The sequence below is a fragment of the Thunnus albacares genome, chromosome 9, assembly GCF_914725855.1.
Source record: "Thunnus albacares chromosome 9, fThuAlb1.1, whole genome shotgun sequence".
Taxonomy (NCBI): Eukaryota; Metazoa; Chordata; class Actinopteri; order Scombriformes; family Scombridae; genus Thunnus; species Thunnus albacares.
Window position 1 is genome coordinate 15,265,451 of NC_058114.1, and position 26,096 is coordinate 15,291,546.

Consider the following 26,096-nt stretch of genomic DNA (forward strand, 5'->3'; position numbering starts at 1 on the left):
TTCAGATAAACTTTTAATTATATTTTTGCACAGGAGGAGGACTGTGGATTTTGTCCATTCCTTCCATTGTAAGTGCATAATGAAGGGGTCCTCTAATGGCCAGTATGAACAGGAGGAATGATGATGGCAAGAAAAATCTGTTTCAATGTTCATTTGGGCACCTGACTATTGTTTTAAGACAGACTTGAAAATTGTGAACCCATCCTTTAAGGCCCTCATCATGTCAACTTTTAACTAAATTAGAAAAAAAGAACACATATTAAACCTGGAGTTTTCATTACTTGGAGTTCTGGGGCTTCAGGGCAGCTGCTCGCTTTGCTTGAGTGATAATCCAGCCTTTGGGGTTTGTCTTGATACAACCTTTTAAAATTTAAATGGCAAGTCTGATAAATCCTACAGATGAAATGTCGCTTTCGGCACATGGTGAGTCATGGAGCAAGTCTGAATCCCTGTAGTGCAATAAAAGCCAAAGTTACTGATAAGTTTTCCATATCTGTAAGCCTTATCCCCTATTCCTTACTCACACTTTTGTTTTGATAGAAAGCAGCAGCTTCCTCCCTGTCGCTGCTACAGCTGGACAGTACCAGCGTGGCTCAAGCTCAGGGTTACACGGCCACCTGGCTGCAAGTGCGTCAGTCTGTCATGTGCGGCCTGTTTCCTCGCATTGTGCTGCTGCTCACTGGCAGCGTCTGCAATGTTAATAGCTGAACACGTCACCCCTGGGAAGACCAAATGTGAAAGTTAGTAAGAATTACAGAGCCAAAACTAGCTGTGTAATTCCTGTAGCCTTTATATATCAGGGGGAAGTTGACTGACCATGTGACTGTAATTGTTTTCAGCAATGTCTTGCTGAGGTGTTAAAGAGTACTGAGCATCTTGGTCAAAGGAACTTAAGTTGTAGTTACTCAAGAGATAAGGTTTTATGTTTGGTAGATTAAGGCGTGTGTAAAAAGTATAGTAAACTAAGGTGTAGGCCTTTTTTATTGAAGACATTTTGACTTGTCATATTTGAGCATGTAACTTGAACATGGATGTAGAATTGGTGATACTGTGAAGCAGTAACATAAATCCTGCATTTCGGCTGATTTCCATTTTCAAATTACACACTTTTCTCATTCCATCATTTCCATTTTAAGAGTTCCATCAGTGATGATCAGTATAATACACCCTGAACATGGTGAGGAAAAGTTGCTGCCAGCAATGTCATGTCATCTTAGTGCTTAAAAATTATTCTGCACAACTGTAAAAAAAAAAATCACATTATGCCGCATACATTACATTTGCATCTGTGTGCTGAGAATGAACTGCAGTTTGATTATATGCTATACACAAGTATTATATTCCGAAACTCTAAATAGATCAAATTCATTCAGTTCACCTGCTAGGGAAAGGCAAATTAAACCTGCTGTGAATGTCCACTTGCTGTCAAAGCAGCCATTCAATTGAGTAATATAGTACAGGATTAAATAGACTGTGATTATCATGTAGAAATGAGGAACAAGTAAAAATATAGGATATCTTAAATGTCTCAAGAGGACTTTGATAAAGACTTAAACCTGACTTTTTTAAGGGCGCAGCTGTCAGATGAGTTGGCCAGGGTGAATCTCAGTTCACAAGTTTTTTCTTTGCACATTGTAGCACATGGGTGAGGACACGGCATGATAACTACTCAGAGGCAGTAATTACTGCATGTAAGAGGAGGTGATTTATGATTCAGCACTGAGCTGCAGATCTTGGCAGCAGCCTACTGGGATGTAGCGAAGAAGCCTTCATCAAAATTTGTAAAAATAAATATTTTTACTTCAAAGGGAAAAGATATATTCTTAAAACCAGAACACAGGTGAAATTTCACACATTTATTTAAAATCACTTAAAAAATATCGAAATCAGTTACTATCAAAATACATTACAACAAAAATGTAGCAGCTAACAATTATACATCACAGCAACTGGACACTGTGCAAATGTACAATAGAAACAATGATGGATTTAAGACATTCATGCAAATTCAAGTTTTTTTTCTCAGATGTTGTATATATGGTGGTGTACATCAATAGAAATAAGCAGTTCTTAAAGTATTTAAAACCATGCACTAGCCTGACAAGTCATGTCAGGACCTGTGTCATTCTTGTAAACATCTCTGAAATTAAACAAGAGCAGCTACTCTGATACGAGCTAATGTTTTTATATTTGATGTAAAGCTGGTACAATCATTTATTCATGTGGACGGATATTTCCCACTGTGGTCAAAAATCGATATATACAGTACATAGTGAAATTCAGAGGATTATTGATTTATGAATCAAGATGAGAACTTTGCAAAGGAGCTTGTTACTTCTTTTCAAATCATATGTACAAAAAACATCCTCGGTGCGACTCATATTAAATTAATTAAAGTTTGTGATAATCATGAAAATAATTAAATATCTTACCTCATCATATCAGGTTTCCTAAACTCTAAAACGGGTAAAACCGTACTGTGCTTAAGTCTAAATAGGGTTCATTCCCTGAAGAAGTTTTCTATGGGACTGCTGATGTAATGAAAGGAATGTGCTTAAGTCAGAAAACTGATAAGTCAGTAGGCAGATGGAAAAAAAGGTGATCACCAACTCAGAGTTACACTTTCGAGTCAGAACACCAGCATCTTGTTACACAACAATTCTGTCATAGCTGCAGGATGTTGCCCATATTTAGTTGTACCCACTATAACCTTGATGAGAGAGTGGAGAAATTCAGGGCCAAATGAGGCTAAAAGGTGCACAGGGCTGGCTGGCTGGGGGCTGTGATTATTGTCTGACCTCATATTATGTTACAGAAGTCTGTGCTGAAGCCAAAGAGGGAAAAAAAATGCAGGGCCACAATCCTTCACATTGTACCAGCCCCTCTTCCTCCTCCTCCTGCTGCTGATCCTCAACCATCTTTGTTGCCCTGACCCTGATCACAACCTGGGGGGATGATGTTACAGGAAGCCCGATGCTCCGGGGGAGATAGAGCTATTCCATGGTGACAGCTCCCTCTTCACCTCCGCTTTGACTGGCTGCCTGAAGGAGGAGAGAGGAGGTGGGGGGAGGAGGGGAGGGAGGCATGTGGCGTGGGTGGGTGGGGCGATAATGGGGGTTAGTGGAGAAGAGACGGTAGAGGACAGCCAGATTTCAATTTATATATAAAATGAAAAAAGAAAAATGATACTAGCCACTGTTACATACCACATGTTGGGACAGTTGAACATATTGGAAAAGTGTGGATCTAACACCAGGGTGCTTCTTCAGTTTTACTCAACACAAATAAAGCTTAAATTTTATTATATCCTTTGTTCAGCTTGGTATAACTTCAAAGTACCTACTTCTAAAATAGTAAGGACTCTGGTTCTGTTTATTTTTCCCTTCCTATCTGAGAAAGAAAACAGATTTCCTCATCACATTTATCATTGAGTGATTGTCCTAAGAGACACTGCTGCACTTCCACCACCTTCTCCCGTTGCATGGCAACATAAGGGGGATCTGTCATCGTGTCAAGTCAGTGTTGTCGACATGACTTGGGTAGAATAATGCAGTTTTTCCATCCTCTCAACATGGCGGAGCAGCAGCAGCGGCAGCTCCCCTACTTGTTTTCGCCAGCTGAGTGGGTGGCCCAGTCAGCTACACAAACGCCTCCTCTATCTTTACTCAGCCAAAGGAGCGTCTCTGTCAGTCACAGCGGATGTGTTTACCAAAAGTAGGCCTAAAGCGGATCTTGCCTCAGCGTGTGGCTGGTGTTCTCTCCTCTGTAGCAGGACTCCACCAAGCAGCAAATGTTAGGGATAATTACACTTGACAGTTAGCAGAAGCTGCACTCAAGTGAAAATAAATTGGAGAGATAGTTAAAAAAAAAAGACAAAACTACAAGAAAAAGCTAGCAGGGACATACCAATAAAAGCTAGAAGCTCACAGTAAAACTGTGCTAATTTTGTTTGCTATGACGTTTGTGTCTGCCTATTTCCCTTTAAGCTGAGCTACGATTAAGTAAAGTCCTTATGAGTACATAGATGCCTGACATATGCCAGACCTCAAGAGTACAACACACACACACAGGAGGATGCAGTGGCTTTGACTTACTATTAGGCCCTATTACAGGCTTTATGGTATGGGCACCCGGCATAAAAGCCGGAGGTAATCGCTCATCAAATGCAATTAAGATGCATGAGAGCACGGAGTGATGTTATCACCCAGCTAAGAGCACCAGAACAACTGATCAAGCCATCAACCCTGCAGTGACTCAAGTTCTATGTTTAAGATCTTAAATTGACAGCAGATAAATATGGGACCATGGTAGGGTTGGACTGATTGACTATGTCATTGCTGATCAACAAAAACAATTTGTTTTTTCCATTTTTTATATAAATATAAATGTGTCAGTGATAAGTAATGGCCATTTTGTATCAAATGCAGATAATGCCATATGTCTCTTGAGCTGACTAAAAAATGAATATCCCTCTTTTACTTGTTTTAACAGCCATATAGGAATGCTTTAAAGGGTAACTAAAGGACACCTGTAAGTGAATGAAAAAAATAAAAGTGTGAATGAATATCGGAGTATGTCCCGGTTCATTAGGAGTTCTAACATTGGCGGGACACCGACAACACACAGTTATGGAAAAGCTTTGAATTAAAATGGCAGATTTTATTACAGACTTCCAGTTAAAATTGAAAACCTTGTGTGTAACTTTAGATATGAGCCAAAGGGAAATAGGAGAACGATTTGTCATCTTACAGTAAATTCCGCTTTTGTCTTGCTGCTATGTTATGTTAAGTCATCTTTTGTTTTCAGGACTAAACAGGTCAAATCTGGTGAAACCTGTTTGGTTAGTCAAGCCCAGTCTTACCAACACCTACTGACGGTGGACGAGTTAAAAATGCATGCTAGGAAACGAGATAAAGACTGACAGAAAGATACAAAAATGTTAAATTTACCTACTAGGCTGCTACTGCTACTATTGAATGTTTTTAAGCCAACTTGTCTCTTGAGCTGACTAAAAAATGAATATCCCTCTTTTACTTGTTTTAACAGCCATATAGGAACTGTCTATCTGTGTGCTTGTGAGAAACAGTAAACAAGCAGAAACAGTATGTCCCTGGTCTAACTTTATGGCTCTTTTGCTCTCAATAAAAATAAACCCAATCCAGTTATACTCCGCTGATTCATGGTGATCCTTTTTTGTAAGATTGCTAGAGGGAAAGTCAAAAAGACAAGGAGTGCTGTACAGATTGAAAAGGCAATGTTCAAGTCCAGCAGAAAAGTCTAAAATTTCAGCTTCAAATGCTTTAAAGGGTAACTATAAAGGACACCTGTAAGTGAATGAAAAAATAAAAGTGTGAATGAATATCGGAGTATGTCCTGGTTCATTAGGAGTTCTAACATTGGCGGGACACCGACAACACACAGTTATGGAAAAGCTTTGAATTAAAATGGCAGATTTTATTACAGACTTCCAGTTAAAACTGAAAACCTTGTGTGTAACTTTAGATATGAGCCAAAAGGAAATAGGAGAACGATTTGTCATCTTACAGTAAATTCCGTTTTTGTCTTGCTGCTATGTTATGGTAAGTCATCTTTTGTTTTCAGGACTAGACAGGTCAAATCTGGTAAAAATCTGTTTGGTTAGTCAAGCCCAGTCTTACCAACACCTACTGACGGTGGACAAGTTAAAAATGCATGCTAGGAAACGAGATAAAGACTGACAGAAAGATACAAAAATGTTAAATTTATCTACTAGGCTGCTACTGCTACTATTGAATGTTTTTAAGCCAACTTGATTTTTTTCAAAAGTGGTGGACCTCCAAATCATGACTGAATATCTGCCAAAATGGCAATAAGAATAGACCAGGTAATCAGCTGAAGCCAAAATTTGCCAACACTGTCTGGCGGCTGGTGTTGATTTTGCACCCATATAACATATGCTTACTTCCACTTTGTCGTGCCCCTCCTTCTGCGGAGCTGGCAGAGCCTGGCCGGCTGCTCTGCTGTGGCTCCGACTGGGAAAACTGGGGCGCCAGAGCCAGGCCTCGACCTCGGTGAGTGCTGCTCTGGCTGGCTGCTGCGTCAGGTGTCCGGGGAATCTTGGGCTGGCTTTCAAATGCAGGGATATAATCACCGCTGATGGCAGTCAATAGAAGGGGAGGAAGAAAAAGAAATAACCAATGAGCTTTGCTCTGTAACTGAAATCATTTGGTACATTAAAACACTAATATATACTATATACACAATACACAAAAGACACTGGCTTGAAAATCAACAGGACAAGAAAACACTTCAATTAAGAAAAGTAGATCTACATCTACATAATCTATATTAGGGCTACATATGCCCAGTCATCCTTTTGAGATACAAAAAATGCCGTTTATCGATTACTTGTTTCAAGGAAAGTTTTTAATAGAACTACTCTTCATTTCTCACTTGGTTATGGTTAGAAGGATCCTTCAGAGAAAGCTCATCTTTGTATCTGATGAGCTGCTCAGTAGCCTTGAGACACTACAACCATGAACAGATCTCATTTCACACATTTCACACACAGAAGAAATCATGGATGTCCCGTGTACAACTTCAACCTTGCACAAGACTCTTGCCCTTGACACTTGATAGCAACCATTTAACTTGTGTTAGCTGATTCGCCTCCATTTCTGGTGATAGTGTGGCAAGCTATTTCATTGATACTTCCGAGATACCCAGTAGGGACAGCTATCAGCAGGGTAGCAGGGTCATCCATATCATATAGATTTTAAAAGACTACTTCATATGTATTGCATTTGTATAATGTTGCCATTTTATGTTTTTTGTGATTTCTAGTTATTTTTGTAGCTTGCTGATAGTATGAAACACAATAAATATCATGAATAAGATGTTTAAAAGGAGCATCAGTGTGTCTTCACAATTTTAAGGTTTGGGCTACATATTTCTGAATAATCAAAACAGGTATTAGAGACATGCTTGTACAGTCTGCTGGCAAGTAAAGAAAAATATGTTCTTCAGCCTTTAACTACCTAATTATATTGAATGAGATGCACTTGAATGCTGTTTGTACTTCATTTTACTGTAACATTGTTTAAACCAAGCTTAAGTTTTTCCTTCAAACTTCAAAATTCAGAGAGTACCTGAACTTAGATTTGACCTGAGCAGGAGTTTGTTGCCACTATCTTTTCCACCCATACAATGTTCAGTGCAGTTTTACCTGTCTGTCATACTGTATAATATTACATAACATTAATAGGATAAAGACATTGAGGTAAAACTTTACACTGGGTCTATTCAAGTAGAGTCAAGTGCTTTTGTATTATGCACACTAATGTAATACTAGTATGTATTTCTACTTCATAGTGGGAAGACTTTCACTGGGTGATTACACAGTAATTTGTGACTAATTTACATGAGCAAATCAAATAGCATTGGAAAAAAGACATCGTATTATGTTACTGAAATCACAAAGAGGGCAATCTGTAGTCATGTCTCTGTGAGTCTGAGAAACCGAATGTGACTTTGTTAATGGCCTTATCAGGCAGGAGCCAAATGACCTACACCCTGTGAAGCAATCCTATATCATAATAGATGGCAGATTTCAGTCAAACTCATTCTTCTCACAGTAGTCACACTGGCTCCAACATCCCTCATATCATCAGGTATAATTTAATGTGTAAATGAGTTATACCACTAGTTCTTTAAACACAGTTAGAGGAATATAACAGGTTCTACAGGCTTTTATACTCACAAACCTGTGGAACAGCACATTGAAATTTACCTACACAGGTTTTGCCCCCTGTTTTCACTGATTTGACTGGAGGCAGACATTTGCCATATCATGACACCAACACAACACAGGGCCATGACTTTGGGTCACATAACAATGTACGTGCTCCAGCACTGTTATCAGTAGTAAGCGAGGCCACATTGACAGAACCTGGTTAACCTCAAACAGTACTACAAACTCTAATGTCCTCCATTTGATGGTGGGAATGGAGCCTAGTAATCATCCGGCTCAAACCATGCGCCATGTTAACAGCGTCCAGAAGAGACATAATCCTGGGAATGACAGGAATTGCCAATTAATCATTTGGTCATGTAGAGGCATATAACTGCTTTCTTGGCCATGGTATGTGTGAGCACATGTGAGTAGGGTATCCAATACCCAAGTTTCACATGGTAACTTTCAATGGCCGGGCAGAACGGACTGCTCTCTGCTTATTGATGCAGGTTACCAATGTCCTGTTGTTCGACATCACAAACACATCATTGTTTCTCAGTTGTAACCTGAAGGACAGGCAGCAATAAATCCATCACCATGCAAAGTGATATGGCAGCAATGATCCGGCAGTGGGGTCAGGGCACCAGGGTTTCTCTAATTGTTCAGTAGTCAGGTGGTGGTGTTTGTGACAATACCCAAGCCCAACCAATGAACAACCAATGAAGCTTCCTCATGTGCAAGGGCCCCAGTGGATCACTGGGAGAATGACAGCATACTGACCTGATAGGCGCATGATTGACAATCTTAATACCAGAAGTATGCTTAGAAAAAAGAGCTGTTATCTTAGAGATGGGCAAAACAGGATGAAAGTTACAAATGGAAATAATGGAACACACTTTTGGAGAGTATCTTCCTAAAGGTATGTGCAAATGAAAACCTGACCTGATTGAGAACGTCGACCTAGTTTTGTGGTAAACAAGTGGTAAACAAGTTATATTAAACAGCTGTTTAAAAGTACATACTTGTTCCCTATTTAATGTCCAGATTTTGTATCTAGGTGATTAATTCACATGTTTCATTTCTCCACTCTGGTTTTTAACTTTGATGTCTGAATAGAGAACAGCCTGTCTGATCCCCCAGGTATTACCTGGTGTAACTGAATGAGTTTGAAGCAGAGCCTTGTAAAAACAAGACTAGGTCAAAACCTAGTATATGGCTGGACCGTGAATGAAATGTTTGAAGATATAGGCTAGATCTGTTTGTTTAAATGTAATAGAAGATGGTAATGTCTTCAAGAATTTCATTTTATGAATGAAAAATTTGGCTAAAATAATGAGCAAATAAATTACATATTGTTCATTGCTGGAGAAATTAGGATTGTTGAATATTAATAACAAATCATGTTCTTTAAATAAAATTTCCTTACCAAAATATATTTTAAGGTCCAACTGAAAAACATTGTCACATGATGTACACACTGAATAAACGCATGTTCTAGCATTTCTACCATATAATTACAAAAAGAGCATTTATCTTCTCTATTAAGAATGCACGCAATAAGCAGCATGATAAGCATATAATGTGGTTGCATTAATTAAAGTACTATGCTCACTTTGGGAGACAGGAACACTATGTTTCTCCATAGACTGCATTTATATTGCACCTTTAGTCTTTCGACCCCTAAAAGCGCTTTACCCTTAAGATCCGACCCTCAAGATCCGCAGATTTTTCTGAATAAAGTTAAAAAGCACCCCAGGCTGACGACGGCCGGTCATCCCAGGAGTAGGGCTGATGGCTGTTAGCAGCTGAGATGAGCTGCTGGCATCTGGCCAGCAGCTCCTAACATCTCCAACAACACAGGAGCAAATTTCCAAATTGGCGTTATTTGGATAAACTGACCACATATTGGGAATCTAAATGAAAAAATTACTTAATAAATAACTCCACTTAATAACTTAATAAAGTGACATATTAACAGTCCTATGGCGAAATTTACAACAGTTTTTGGCCTGGCTCACAATCTCCACCATCGCCGCCATTTGGTGCAAAATGCATTCTGGGATACTTGGCTGTCCCAAGCTTTTATGGCTGTCAGCTGACCAAGCCAACCAATGGTGTGACTGCATCAGTCAGTCATTGATTGACTCAGTGATAGACAGACAATCGGGTTTGTAGCGCTGGCCCTGCTCTTGCAGTCCAGCCAAAAAGTGTGTTCATTAACCTAAAAAAATACTGTATGAATTGCTCATCTGATTTTTGCCAAATTGCTGTGTTGCTAGGATTCTATTCACCTGAATATCAATGACTGTGTCCTGAAATCTCTTCTCACTATAAAAGTCTTGCCTCCCAAACTGGGGTGAAATGAGGTTACTGAAGTCAGACGCAGCCAGGCTGTATTGTAGAGGTGTTTTACGTTCCTGGGGGATGGGGTGGGGGGATAAATGAAGCGGTTTCCTGGGGCTCATTACTCTTGGCGGGATTCAGGAGTCAAGTTCCTCTGGGATTTCAAGGAGAGGAGAAGCAAGGGAGGTCTGACTGAATGGGTCTCTTTGTGGGCACTGCTCGTTTAAACGCATGTCACAGTCTCACAGACCAGCTTGGCAGTGCTGAGTCACCAATCGGTGTTGGAGAACACTCTTGCCAAGTCTCTCCAAATACACTGACACACATCTCAGTTTTAGAGGAACCGCTGCCGACTTATAGCTGTATTATTGTATTTACATCATTCCCAAACAGCCTAACTCTGGTTCAGTCCCTTTTATAGTAGTTGCCACCAAACAACTGACTAAATCCTCTCCTCGGTTTCATTTGAACTGTTCATTTTCATAACTTATTGCTCATCTATCACAGAATTCAGTGTTTCTCAGAGAATGACAGCAAGCACTGTATAAGGATGGCTCAGTTTGATTTCATACAGGGTTCACTCACCAAACATCTATATACAGCACTTGCCCACTCAGTTAGAACAGATGCCTTCAGGATTTGTTGTATATATGGCCATTGTACTGTAACTTTTCATCCACCATCTTTAAGCAACTGAAACAGTGACTTGACTACAATTGCTTGCAGTCAAGACAGAGTTAGTCTCCTCCTCTGAAGTGACATGATGACCATCTTTCCACAGGTTATTCATGGGAGCTTACAAGTCCATGATGGCAGCTAAGACAACATTTGTTTCTCCCTTCATGGACAGTCCAAATTAAATCAATTAAATCAAATATAGTACCTAGATAAGTCCATCAAGAGACACTTGTTTCAACCATAAAATTGTAACAACATTCATGGAAATACACAGGTGTGTGTGTGTGTGTGTGTGAATTTACCTGGCAGAGTGTCCATTGTGTTCCTCCTGGGAACGTCCTTTTCTGGCTCGGCTCTCATACTGTCTGTCCAACTCTGACTCCTGAGACAACCGGCCACATTCTGAGTCTGAGTGTGTGTATGTTTGTGTGTGACAGAGAGGAAATAAAAAATAAAAAGTTAAAAACAGTAATTTTACACATTTTACGTCACTAACACACATGAGCACTTGATGCCATGCCACTAGTTTAATGGAAACGTCAGAATGGACAAGGATGTCACAGTGGATCTTGTGCAGTGTTGTGTGATTTTTGCAAAAAAAAAGTTGACACAAGGTAGGCGTTAGACATTTGGTGCCCATTTTACTTTACTGTTTATGCTTTCTGCATAAACTTCCAGGAGCTTCCTTGCCTCGTGGACACTGGGCATCACATCAAATAAATCAAAAATCAACCAAATAAAGAACAACAGGTGGAAGGGAAATTAAATTGTACCACAAATATGCAGCTGATTTTCACTACACACAGTATGTATTAAGACTGAGTGCAGAAATGTGATGGAAAGCCACAGCCTTTATTGTTTTAAAATTCTGATGCAATCAAACATTAAAAGTATTTAACGATTGTCAAATGTCATTTGGAAGACTAGTGCAGTGCCTGTTCAAAACGTGCCTGTTCAAAACAGGCCAATTATTTCTTGAGAACTGCATATATATGTATCAATTGACAAACATATCAATTAAAACTTAAAGGATTTAATAAATTAAATAGTTTTAATCCAGGCAGAAACTTCACCAGTGAGACTTAACAGAGGCTGAACTGTAGAAGCAGTTTACAGACTTCCATTTGTTGGTTCTACTGCCAATCAAAAGAGTCTGCGCTCCTATTGGCTAGTATTATTTTTACGCCTCTATTTTCTTCCTCCTGTGTTTGCTTGTTCTTTACTCTCGGGCAGTTTAATTGAGCAAGGCGCGTGCCTTTGTCCCGTTCAGCAAGTCAGAGCCCAGAAGTCCCATCCTGCTATGATGTGAAGGTCAGACTTGGACATGGGGCTGAGCGGCTCGCTGTTTGCTTGTTTATTCAGTTTCATTAATATTATATGTATCGCATGTCTAAACAACTTCACACTTGACATTGCACTTCACCCGCCAAGTGTGAAGTTGAGTCAGAGCCCAGAGACCCACTGTGATGTGAAGGTGTTTATATCAAACAGCCCCCACTGCACTCAGACATGGAGCTGAGCGGCTCGCTGTTTGCTTGTTTATTCAACGTTTATTAATATGTAATGTCTTGCATGTCCAAATTGCACCAAAAGAGCGTCTGTCTCCACAGTAAATCACTTGTTGACTGTTTGATGGTTGTTTATTTGTGCTTAGAATGTAAATGCCATGAAACAATTAGTATTTCACAGGCTTTCTCTCTCTCAGAGAAAGGTTTCAAGCCTGTCTCTCTGTTGCTCACTCATGCTCTCAGCCTTCGCCCTCTCTCACCCTTTCTATCTCTTTTTCTCTCTCCCAGAACAAAGCCTAACTTTTAAAATTATCAAAAGAAGAGAGATGTCCTCTCCTCCTCTCTCTCATGGCAGGGTTGTACAGCTCTGATCATGACATGCAGTCACAGAGCCCAGAAGCCCCGCCTCACTGCTGCAGAGCGAAGCCGCTCGCTGATGACTTGTTTATCGCAAGTTTATTCATATAAAACATGTTGCATGTCCAAATTTGATTCAACACTGCACTCCTTTGCGTCCCCAGCAATACACCCGCCAAGTGTGAAGAAGATCGGATGAATGGTTCTCGAGATATGCGAAGGACAAACATACATACAGACAGACAGAGATTTGTTGCTTTATACAGAGAGCTGTAAACACACAGATCTACCCACCGATGCCGTGACGTAATGAGTCAGCAGTGCTGGGGCGACTGCCAGAGCGTGTGGGAGGTCGGGAGTTGTATCGGGAAGTAGGCAGACTTCCTTCTTCACTCTTCTGTCTGCTCAGAGGGTATTCCCTGTCCCTGCTACCATCACCTCCCTGACTGCCAGGTCTGTAATCCCTAGACATGATACATGACACATCGACAAACACACACAATACTGCTAAATGTTTGTAAGAACTCGCCTGAGGCCTACCTGTCTACCTGGCTGGTAGTAAGTATCATTTTTTAACAAATAATGAAACAGCCTTCTTCTTATTTAGACATAAAGATTTTTATTGTCATTTGTTCTAGGAAGCAAGTTATAAAACTAGTGTATCACTTACTTGATAAGAGTTCCCCTCCCTTGTCTCAGAGGCCAGGTCATGTGTAGGACACAAATCACTCATAGTTGTCATATCCATTACTCTAAAATAATACTCTTTCTTTTGTCCCTACTGTCTAGCTCACAACCTCTATAGACAATGATCTGCCTTTCAGCACTGAGTGGTTCCAGTTCCAGTGGCGTCCTGCTGACTCACTCCTTCACATGAACAATCCCGTCAGGCTTTGGGATGATAAATGGCAAAATATATATTGGAACCCATTCTTTGTTTGACCTACTGCACCAGTTTTGGTGGCTGTAGGATGAACTTCATTATCCAAGTGTTTGAACAAACGGGGCAACACAATCATTGTCAAAATGACCTATTTGGTCTTTTTCTTATTTTTTCTTTGTCCAATCTAAAATCGCTCTATGAGCCATCTGAGTCTCTTTTTGTGCTGTTGTAAACTGATAAGCCTTGAGAGAATAGAGGCCAGACGCCAGATGTCAATATAGTATTCTCTGGTATATTACACAGCATTTGGAGGTGACTGACTAGTGTACAGTTTACAACTTACTGTAATTGCCCTTGAGCAAGAAACTGAACCTTATCCTGCGCGCTCACTTTAACACTCATTCAGCTTAAGAGTGTACTGTCTGACATTTTCTGTGTGTGTATTTAACTTACACTGCGTTGACATTACGATGAGAACCTGGGGTCACAGGCCGTTGTAGGGGCTCATCAACACTTGGTTGTGGCAGAGGGGTCGACTTCCTTTTCACTTTTGCCATGTTGGTCATAATCTATACAACCACACACACACACAAGATCAGTAGCATGCTGACAGTTAAAAAAAATGAATATAAATGTTATAATATTGTACAAATCTGTGTTCATTTGTGAACTTGTAGCCATCTCTGAACAGCAGAGAGACAGACTGTAGTGATGATGTCATGTAGAGATAAATCCCGGGAATGCGTCAGTAGACAGCGAATAAAAGAAAAGGCTCTGGGACAGCAGTATCTATTTTCACTCTAAGCTCTCTACATGTGTCCAATGCGTGTTGTTCGTCAGTATAACAGGACTGAAACCCACCTCAAGATCATGAATTCAAATGGGGATATGCATGTGATAAGTAATTACATTAAGTAACACAGAGTCACCAATTCTCCAAGTGTAAATGCAGCATGATGGTCTGGATCAGTCTTAAAGCTCTTCCAGATTAGGGGTGTTTTCTATCTGTGTTTCCGGATTAACCTTTTAGATACCAATTGGAATTTGATTGGAACTAATTTTGTTGTGCGGAATTTAAAATGTTGATCCCATTAACTGACTTTAATGTCAGGCCCTGTTTAAGTCCTTCTTTAACGTGTAGCCATCGAAAATGTATTAGCACAATGACATGAAATCCTGCAATTCACTAGGGGCTAGAGTACTGTGTGTGTTTTGTGCTTACTCCCAGATACTCAGTGGTGAGTAGACTCTCTCCAGACAGTTCCCTAGGCTGTGGCTGGAGGACTTCCTCTTTATCTAGGTCTGTCTCCATTAAATCCTCCTGTAACAAGACAAATGATTGTAAATTAGTTTAAAACATGTATATTTGGTGGTGGATATACGATGTGTTGTGTCTGCATTTTGTTATAGTATACAATCAAATAGTGAAATAACATAACATTATGACCCCTGCCATGTTTCTGTAACATTTATAAGAACTCCTCCAGTACTAACACTATTATCTAAAAGCCATTGGTGCCTGATTTGCTTGCCTGATTTACAGCAAATGAACTTGTTTCCATTAACATTGATGTGAGTCTACAAACTAGGTTAAACACTGATACAGTGCTTGGCACCAATCCACAGGTTACTAACAAGAGACCAGTGTAGTCTACACTTTTGAGACTCACTTTCAAAAGTGGGGAACATACAGTATATCTGTTCACTGTTATAGCCATGGTAAATGGATAGCAGGTACAAAAAACACCAAATCTGAGATCACAGGTGATGGAATAAGACCACATACACTCAAGTAATTCTTATGCGACCACAAGACGAATAGGGGTGCATGCTTACATATATACACACACACCTGCTTTGACTTACTACCATATACATTATCTTGATAACCCACTTTCCCACAGAACCCAATCTACCAGGCCCATCATACAAACGTGCATGCATGAAAACTCAGGTGGGAGACACCCAATATCTGTGTCACTCTGAGATTGCAATCTATAGGTTTGGGAAAGGTGTCAAATACTAAGTGTTCTTTTTTTGGTTGTGCTTTCTCTCACCCTCATTTTTCATCCATTTCTCATTTTTGTTCTTTTGATCTGTTTTCTGATAGTACAAATGATTTTTGTAAATATATTCACGTGTGTGTTGAGTAACATGTAAATGGGCATATAATATCTTGGTGGAAAGCTTTTCACTGTCTAACATGCTGAGAGGAAGCCTTACATCATTGTCGTCCTCTTCCTCTTCATCATCTGACTCTGGCCCCTCTTCCTCAGCTAGGTGGAACACAGCACAAATATTAAAACAGGTAATTGATAAATTAATTCCGAAGGTACATGTAGTGTAAATGATAAAATATTTAAACTATTGTTTTCAGTTTTGATTGAGGAAATTCATCAATAAATATTACTATTATTTAACACAAACACTTTCGAAAGCCACCAAGCTTCATATTTACATGTAGTTATTCAATCTCCTGCTACGTAAATCACTTCCCCAAATGAGCCCTATTTCACTTTAAGATTTTAGACAGTACTTTATTCTTAAATATACATGTAAAGTAGGTGTACACATTCAGAAAGTACAATACATCCATTGTTAAAGTGAATGTGAATTTACTGACCTGAGTTCAGCTGTTTAATGATGAATTCAATCTGTCTGTTGAGATCCGGGTTCTCCTCTTTGCTGTAGCAGCGAAGAATTTCCTCGACACTCTGCACACATGTGAGGGAAATGCATATTACATTGGGGTATGGACCTAAGTTTACAGCTGACTTATTTTCTACTTCAAAATCAGTGATTAAATATTAAAAAAGGAAACATACTCTGTAATTAAGTGTACACATTTTAAGAATGCAAGAATCAGGATTGTAATGGCTGTGTTGTGACTGAATAAAATTGGCATTGCTGGAGATATCAGGTGAAATATGATATTTGTTGGACAGATCCAGCTCCATCTGTATTCTCCCTCAGCTCCACATTTTATGGGTTGAGGGATAATTATATACCCATTTCCAACCTGTATTAAACACCGACTTAGATACGACCCACTGGTTTACCAGTATCTGAGTACAGTTACTGTGTCTTATGACTGTGAACAACTGTTGTTTCCCCTCCAGACACTGGCTACGTGGTGACATAAAGGAAGACAAATGCAGAACAAAACACAAACTGCGTCTGTTTCCTCCAAGCAGGTGAAGACATTCCTGCTATCTCACCATCTCTTTGGCTTCCTGTCTCACAGAGGGAATACACAGGATACTGTACAGGGCTCCATTCACATATGGTCGAATCTGAAAAAGCAAGTGTGACACAGACACGCACGCAGGCACACACAACCTCTATCTTTATGATCTCAGGCCAAATGGTAACAGATTGTATGAACATGTGGCAGCAAGGAAACATGGATACAAAAGACGAAAGAATATTTATACAATGGATTTGAATACTGGCATATTATTTCCATGACCTGCTTGCTAACATTACAATACTTACAGTATATTATAGTAAGTAAAAGAATAAAAGCAACAATGACGTGGCAAACAGCTTGACAAAAGAGCTTGTTGGCAACTTTCCATAAAAATCAATGAGGTCAGTGTTGTAATCTGTAATAGATTTCCTTGATAGTCATAGGTCATTTCTTTGAAGTTGGACAAACATTCTGGAAGACATCATAAATGTAACTTTATGGCAAACTTGGATAGGTTGTAGAGGTACTGAGAAATGCAATCAACAGATCAAAAAGGTAAAGCTAATGGTAATTAGCTAATAGATAAATGTAATTAGTATTATCTATGTTTACCACTTTTGTGATAGATAGTTTTACATGGAATCCGGGAGGGGCCGAGGAGAAAAAAAAACGGATTTGTGTCCTTGATTTATTAACTTGTGCTCTTGATTTTACTATTTTGCCTGTTCTCCTCTCGTAGTGGACACCAATTCAGTCAGTCGGAAGTTTGAAGAAAGCACCCGAGAAGACATTTCCTCTGTAACGTCAGTTACTGATCCAAGCTGGATCCAGAGCAGCCAGGATTAGCCATACATCCTCCTTTCTCACAAGAAGGCCATGTTCTTTGTACTTATTGTGCATCCGCCTATATCCATGAAGCGCTCCAGAACACTGAAGCTGAGTTTTTATGAACTGGATGATATATGGTGGATCATGACAGTGTTTACGGCAAAAAAGTCTTATTATAAAATGATTATAAACGATCTCAGAGATAACACAGTGTTGTGCTTACAAATTAAAACCTGAAGTATATCCATCATATCTTCGTCCAAGATCAAAATAAAACCTTATTAAATCCAAGCGATCCATAGTGAGGGTGTATGCAGGATGAGAGAATGGCATGAGGGTGAATTCTGTTAAACCATGAGTACAAATGACTAAATCGTGAGCACAAATTATTAAATTGAGAGCATGGATTACTAAATCCAGAGCAGGGATTATTAAATTAAGAGCACAAATTACTAAATTGAGAACATCAATTACTAAATAGAGATCACAAATTATAAAACTGAGAGCATGAATTGGTTATTTTTTTCTCCATGGTCCCTCCCAGGCTCCGCAATTTTATACTGAATACAGAAGCGTCTATTTATGTGTTATGTGTGTTGTATCCATGCTTTGCATCTTCTAAGAGTGTGTCTTTTATGTATAATGTGCATGTAACATCCGTCCGCAAATATAGATGTGTGCATCACCTCATGGTTCTCATGTCCGAGGAGGTCTGTTAGAACCTTTAGCACATGCTTGGCGTTCTCTGCACACTTCCTTTTTCCTGTAGACAGTCAACCATCCAACACACACACACACACACACACACACAAACAAACAAACAATACACACAAAAGTCTTTTATGCTTATTCTTACAATCTAACTTTTTTTTTGCTAGAGGAAATGAGTAAAAAAGCAGAGTGCACTGATAAGAATTGTGTTCAGAAAAGCTGTGAAAGCAAAAAGTTTGTATTGAATGCAGCTCCAAACAATAATCGCCTTTACTGTGTGGCTTTAATAAACTTATTTAAGTTAGAAAGAAAGCCTAAGCATATCTAAAAGAGATCAAACTGATTTACAGCAACATCATGGACTATTGATAAGTTCAGATTTTTCCTCTATATTTTTCTTGCCTTGCTTATACCTTTTGTTCGCAGACACAGGTTCATAAGCAGAGCTGCAGAATACTCCAGGGTGTAGTCACTCAGACAGTCCGAGTTGTGCAGCTCATCAACCAGCCAGCCAATAAGATCATCCGCTATCATGGCTGTCTGCTGGCTCCTCCTACCAAGACATGACGATGAATGAAGGATTCAAAGCAGCTTGAACACAGATATTTGTTTTGGTCTAAGCTGTAATATGTCTCATCATATTTTAAGAGAGACCTAATGTCTCTATGGATTTAGGTGTTCAAATCACTATCAAAGAGAACATTAGAGATTTTTAAATGCAAATTTCCATTCTCTGCACTTCAAAGTGAAAGCACCAAAGTATGATTTTAATAATCTGTTGCTTCTTCTAAGTAACACTATTACATTCCCTCTCTCTGTTACTGTAGGATGGGCCTGTATAAGAATGATTCTAGGCCACCTGCAAGTCGAAATAATGTCAACTGCCAACTTGAGATTATCACTTTTTCAATCAAAGATACCGCCATATTATGGGGAAACGGGAAAACCTGTTTTTTGATTGATTGCTCCAAATACGTATCGATTGAAAATATATTTAAAACCAGCTGAGTCAGACTTTAAAATACTTGTTGCATAAAACTCCCTCCCCAGGGGGTGATAATGAGGTGATGAATGGTTGTTCACTAACAACAGCAATAACAAAAGATCTCTCATGATCCCTTAACGCTTCCTACCTGGTGAAGGAAGCTCAACAGAGGCTTATTTTTTTTAAAAATTCAGGCCAAACTTCCCTCTCAGCTCCTTATAAACATTAACAGAAGCACCATAGAAAGTATCCTTGCCGAGAACCGGAAGGACTTGGTCCGGGTGGTAAAAACAAAACAGAAGATTGTGGGAACTATGCTCCCAAACTTGGACACAGTGTATGCTGGCTGTCTACATAAGAAGGCTAGCAACAGCAGTAAGGACCCAACCCTCCAGTCTGTTTGTCCCGTTGCCATCCGGGAAGAGATAGAAAGCCATCAATGTTTGAATAAACAGTACGAAGAACAGTTTTTTCCCCAGAACTGTAGCCTCCATCACCTCCCCACCTTCCCATAGCTGTTGTGGACTGAGGACTGTAATTATTACTGCCCACGCCCCACTCTCCAGTACTGTTAATGCATTCCAACACTTTATCACTTATGTCTACTCTGATTTGTTGCGCAATACCTTTATTATCTTGGACCACCTTTTTTTTTTTATCTCATTCCTTATTGCTATAGGTCAATGAGTTATCAAATACACTGACCTTGTATGATTACAATGACAATGAAGTGTCTCATGTCTTCACTATTCAAACTGGGTTATAAAAAAATTTAAAGTTCACCTGAGGCCGAGGGTGATTATGCTCTCAAGAAACTAGAAAAGGAAGGGTTTATAAATTCACTGGTCATCACAAAATTTACCTGAGGCTGAGTTTCTGCAGAGCTACTAGCACATTCTCTCTAGTCAGGGAGTCTTTTTCCTCCTTCCTGAGTGCCTCTGTCAGAAGTTTCAGGAGAATGGGGATTTGAGAGAGGTAAACCCGACCTGTAAGCATTAACACAACAACATGGAGACAAGATCAAAAGGCACTTAATGCACTTCCTGACAATTTTAAAGCCTTGCTGGGCAACATCATACTAAGTAGTGACTTCACCAATGAAAATCAATTGATTTGTAAATTAATTTGAGGTACATCTGAACACAGATAAGGACAGTACAGATTCAAAAGTGAAAAACAGAATTGTCTCCTAAACAAAAGTGAATGCTCTGATTCTCCAAATTCCTTAAGTTCCTCCACAATTTAAGGCTGCCAAAGAGTCATTCTGACAAGTTTCTATAATGTCTTTTAAATTATAGGGCTATCACAGGACGGCAATGTTAACAGAACATGCAGCCCATAAAAATGTCTCTTGTTGCTGAGAGCAAATAATTAATTACATTCTTAGAAAAACATTTTTACCACTTGTTACATCTTAGTAAGTCCTTTGTGTCAGCAGCACAAATTACGGTAAATTTCTCTTATCAAAATCATTCAAAAAGTAAATGCCTTCCATAGTTTCTGGCATGCTGTATGTACTGAAAATATGAAAATATGTAATGAGGATCATTAACGGTCTTTATTCTCCTGAATGGAAAGTTATGATAAAAGCCACTGAGGTCTTCCATGAATCTATACATCTCCAAATGCATCCAGTCAGACTATGACTCATCTTACAATGAAATAATGATGCTTCACCGAATTTAATGGCAGCTGAGCACTTACCCTCTGCGAGGGAAGCAAATGCATTGATGAGACGAGCCATGTATTGTCGGACAATCTCGTTCTTTGACCTCATTAAATGAAGCACAGTTTTCTATGGAGACACAACAAGTAGTGCAGTTTAAAACAATGTCTTAAAGTGCTTTAAAGTACAATCAGTAACATTTGTAGAAATCTAAACGCATTCATGTTTTTATATTACCTGATAAAAATGCAAATGTGAAATGATGGCCTACATGTTTGAAAAGACGAACATAAGCACAGAAACTTATCTAACAAATAAGCAAGAACATGCAATGGGCAAACATATCCTTCATGCTGTATTTTCATTATAGCCTGTGTCAGGGACTGTTTGTGTAATAACACTTCAGATCCAGGAACTGACTGGCCAGTCAACTCCCTAAAGGAAGGTTAATCTATGCCTGCTATCCATCCCATCTATCTAGCTATGCTGGACATTTTCAATCACACAACATTTCTGTCTGTGATTTGACTGAAAGAAATGGACACCCTGCCACTATATTGTGGCTCTACCTAAACCTAAACCTAACCTAGTGTCATTTGGAGGTGGCTTGGAGCACCATGGTAAGTACACAGACAAAGAATTCAGCTGTGAGGTGAGCATCATTTACTCCTCTGTAAAAGGATTTTCTCTAACATGGTGCCCATGGCTAAAGACTAGGTGAATGGGAAGTGATAATGACTGGAATTACATACTTAAATACATAATACTGAAGGAACACAGCAAACAACACTACATATGACTTCATTATAGCAAACATGTCCTATAAATTTGTGCCCATCCTGAGTTCATCATGATTTTAGAAGGTGCTGATGGCAAAGACATTGCTAGCAACCAAAATATTTTAAAATGCTGAGAAACTGATGCCAAAGCAATTTGATGTCTGATTTGTTCAGTGCTCACTTCACCACAAAAAAATAATTGGGAGGGTTTATATCTCTAGTTGATAAGACATATGTCCTGGCAAATGCGTCTTTTACAGTTTTATAAACCATTGGAAACAGCTTGTCCTTGCATCCAGAGGCAGCCAGCTCCAAAGTGTTCATTCCAAGCAAAAATAATAACAACCACTACATGTGGGTGTATTAATAAGGAAAAGTTTAAATCATTCTTCTTTCTTAAGTAATTCATATCAAATTTAAAAGAGATAGCGTATCATTTTTTTAAAAATCCCAGAAGAATATGAGTGACATCTGAGATGCTATGTCCAGTTTGTCTATGCTCTTCACCACCTTTACAGCATTAAGTCAATGGCAGGTGAGAAACACACCTGTGTGCACCCAGCAAAGGTGCCAGTTCACCAGCTCCAGCCTGCCTCAAATTAGAGCCTGGGGATTAATTAGGTGGTGTGGTCAATGGACAAGAAGTTATCTTCTAACTTTGGCTCAGGTGGCTAAATGAAATATTGGGCTTGGAGGTATGGAGTTAAAATCTAAATAACAAGAAGATCTTTCACTGGTACTGATGAATACAAAATCACTTTTCAAGTTAACAAGTTGACATTCATCGTGTTGGGTTGAATGGTAATGGAAAAACAAAATCACTGTCATTTCAGTTCACATCAGGAGACATTTTGGAGGGAATGCCTTAAGCTTTGTAGTATTAATTTAGACAAAAATGTGTACTAAAATTCACAATATTAAAAACATATCACAATACAATTACATTAAACGCTGTAGTGCTAAGGCCCCACCTGTTTTGTGCAGTATCGTTCCAGGAGATCATTGCTGATGTAGGCCTGAAGCACCGTGTCTCTCTGCTCACCAGGGAGTGAGCGAGTCAGTCTCTAAAGAACGTGAGAAACAGACCGACCAATTAGACCAACATGCAAAAATATAAATGGTACTCTTCTCTCCTACATGCTCACAAACTACTGTACTTATCAGGCACCCCAAAGTAAAACCTAAATGTTTTCATTCTTCTCCCCGCAATGTTCCAATGAAACTTCTACACAGACGACTAAAGATATACTGCGTTACTATGAAAGGCATGACTTTGTTAGCCATCTTAAAAATATCATAAAAACCCCTTGACACTAGTCTGTCTGTAATATGCTAATGACTGCTAGTATTACTACCAAGGTTATAGTCAAAATATCCTATCATGCTAATTTAGGAAGACTAAATTTTTAGCAGCCATGAAGGGAAACTGGATCATTACAGCAGCAAACGGTAACAAACAGCAAAGTCAAATAAAGTCAACATATAAGGATCAAAGTATGAAAAAAGTACAGATCACAGCCTTAGGAGATTGAGCAAAAAGAAGCAGAAGTAGATAAAAATGAATATGAATAAGTGTAGAAGTTATTATCATGAAAATATCAATTTATGAAAAATATAACACATGGTATAAGAGGAATAGAAGATTATGAATTTAAACAGTAATATGAATATTAACCCAGCGCAGCGCCTGAAGCAACAGGGACCGGTGTCGGTCTAAACCTTCAACCAAGTCTTTCTTCAGCTTCTCATAGTCCAGTGAGGGCAGCATTGGCACTTCCTTAGATCTCCTAGAGATCAGTAGAAAAGACATGTCAGTGATCTTTGACTATGGCACTACACAGCCCCAAGCTGCCACTGATCTACAACGACTATACATGACATATTAGACGGGGTTGTAGATAAGCAGTACATTTTTGGAGCAGATAACCTGTTCAAATGTGAGACTTACTGTGGTGCAATGGAGGCTCGTAGCATTGAGGAGGCCTAAGAGAGAGAGAGAGAGCGAAATCGAGAATAGAAGACAAGGAGGAGCAGAGTCTATATCAGATTTTGATTATTTCAGACCACATTTATCACACACTTACTGTATTAGGAAACATAACACATGCCTTTGTTACAACCTTTTATCACCCCCCTACTTACCCAATAGTGTTCTTCATCTAATACAGTTAAGTTAGGTGCTGTCTACATCAGTCATTAACAGTGTATGGACATGCATACATCGTGCTTGGGGTACATGCTGAATACCCAAACATACAGTATAGTTCTGTTCGGGAACATCACCCATGCAGTCAGTCACAAGTAGGCTAAGATAATTCAATAAGTAGAAAGTACCAGAGAGGGAGGGTTAGTGTGAAACAGCCATGCCTTCATTTCTTTCACCTCAGCTCGCTTTTACTGTTGCTCGTTATGTAGTCATCTCAAAAGGAGGCTTCTGAACAGTGTAGTATAGCATTGTGGTGTTGATGTGTGTGGAGGGTAGTGTTTTTCTTTTTACAACTGAAAGGGGATTTTGAGCTCTGAAATCCAATCTGAACCCCGGTGGTTAGGCCTATAGCCGGAGCAGTGTAAGGTCGGGGGAGTGATCCGTGTCGTCTGAAGTATCATGTGGTCTGGCCACATTTTGCTTTGGTGCGCAGCAGGTAACACGGAAGTGGAGAAGAAAATCGATACCAGAATTCCTTCCCGAATTCCTTTCTCTCTAAACATTTCAGTTCCCCTGAAGCATGCTGAAGGGCAAGGGGGACACGTTTCACTGAGAGATTTGACACTGGGGGAAACATGGACCCTGGAGGCTTTCCAGAGAGTGATACCCAACTAAGGATTAGTGCACATATATATATGTCACAGGCAACAATTATTCTCCATTGCTGTGTATCAAGAGAAAAAGCCAAAAACTTATGCTGAATGTGTAAATAGCTTGGTTCAATAACAATAGAAAGAGGATATAAGTACTACACCAAATCATTTCAAATTTTTTAATAAAATTTTGAGTTTAGTTTAAGTTTGCAAATAGTATATTATAGTTATGGTCATATCCCTTATATTTGAGTTAGTCTATTTAGTTTATGTATATAATTTAGCCTTTAACTGCATTTATTTCTTTACCTACCTCATTGTTTTTGTATTTTGATTTATGTCAAGTAGCTGCAGTAACACTTCAATTTCCCTTCGGGACTAATATAGTACTCTGTTTATCTATCTATCTTAATCTCAGATTTCAGCTGGCCACCTACACAATGCATAGGCTTGACCTGAATTCCCTGAATACACAGTTTACATAAGTGATGCTTGTACTCTCCTCACATCTTTAATCTGTCCTCTCACCTGTTGCTCTCTTATGACTATGAGGATAACCCAAGGTCAACTTTTGTTCTCTCTCTGGTCTCTGAACCAGGTTTAATTTCTCCCTGGGGCGCTAAACCCTAGCAGAGTAGCAAAAAAAAAAAAGAAAAAAAAATCAAATGACTCATGATGATTATGATTATCTCAATTTTAGAGTCTGATAACTATGGTCAACTATGGTGTTATCTTGCAATGTTAAGGAGAGCAGTTGTTCGTCTGTGTGAGGACAAATATGTTCGTGCCTCTGTACTGAGCTACAGCCAAGACAAATATTATATCCAGCCTAGCAGGATAGGTGACTATTGTTACGCCGCTCTTGGCAATCAAAACAGGAAATAAACATCAAAGTTGTTAAAAGCTGAATCTGCTATTGTATATTAGCAATTTCATTTTACGTGTTATATGTTTAACCTGAGTACCTGCTATTGATGGTGTTATGAACATTACAATTATATAAAACTTTCTTGTTACCTCTTTTCAAATGACTGTAATTCAACCCACCGTGTTTGACAACCCGAGCGTGAGAAGTGCTTTTACATTAAAGTGCCTTGTGTTTGGCCATTCTTGTCCTGTCACAGTGTCTGTCTAACTCTTTCAAAAACTGCACAAGAGGGGAAAAATGAGATTGACAGCGTTTACCTTAAAAAATAGAAGACAGATAGCCAATAAAGAGTGCTGAGGGGAGGAACAATGACTCAGTCTTAGGGAACAAGTGAATTTAATGATGAGGTCTGCCCTGAAAGAGACGCTCTTGTTTAGCTTAACAAGTAGCCTGACAAAAGGGGTCATTCTTACCTCAAATGAGGTCAAACATCATTTTAAACTAGGACAATCTAATAGGAACTGGAGGAAAATGGCAGGGAACATATACTGAACACAAAGGCAGGCCAAGAAAGTTAGGCTATCTGTTGTTAAGGAAGGGGAGGCACACATAAAGAAAAGGAGAGGAGGAGGAGGAGGAGACATGGCGAGACACAAGCAAGATGAGGAGTGGAGAGCGACTCGGGGACCTGTGAGATGACAAGGAAGTAAAGATGAAAACATATGAAACTTACATAGCCATCATCATAGGGACTCATAGAGCAATATCCCTTTGTGGACAAAAGCATCAC

At 39.3% G+C, this 26,096-nt stretch overlaps 1 protein-coding gene across 5 annotated transcripts in view; it reads right to left on the reverse strand.

Annotated features, from left to right (window-relative positions):
- Positions 1-1,841: 1,841 nt before the first annotated feature.
- The window catches only part of LOC122988540 (lisH domain-containing protein ARMC9), a 32,333-nt gene continuing 8,078 nt past the window's right edge, over positions 1,842-26,096 (reverse strand). For 2 of the 5 annotated variants that reach the window (XM_044360904.1, XM_044360903.1), the window contains exons 10-26: positions 26,040-26,075; positions 23,588-23,622; positions 23,315-23,426; positions 22,611-22,703; positions 20,899-20,989; positions 20,057-20,180; positions 18,623-18,762; positions 18,185-18,261; positions 16,699-16,773; positions 16,104-16,194; positions 15,704-15,756; positions 14,703-14,801; positions 13,934-14,049; positions 12,892-13,061; positions 11,035-11,140; positions 5,942-6,132; positions 1,842-3,041 (exon numbers count right to left, since the gene is read on the reverse strand). In XM_044360904.1, coding sequence (XP_044216839.1) covers positions 3,019-3,041; positions 5,942-6,132; positions 11,035-11,140; positions 12,892-13,061; positions 13,934-14,049; positions 14,703-14,801; positions 15,704-15,756; positions 16,104-16,194; positions 16,699-16,773; positions 18,185-18,261; positions 18,623-18,762; positions 20,057-20,180; positions 20,899-20,989; positions 22,611-22,703; positions 23,315-23,426; positions 23,588-23,622; positions 26,040-26,075 — 1,632 coding nt within the window. In that variant the 3' untranslated portion in view covers positions 1,842-3,018. The other 3 variants (XM_044360905.1, XM_044360906.1, XM_044360908.1) reach the window with 3 other exon arrangements.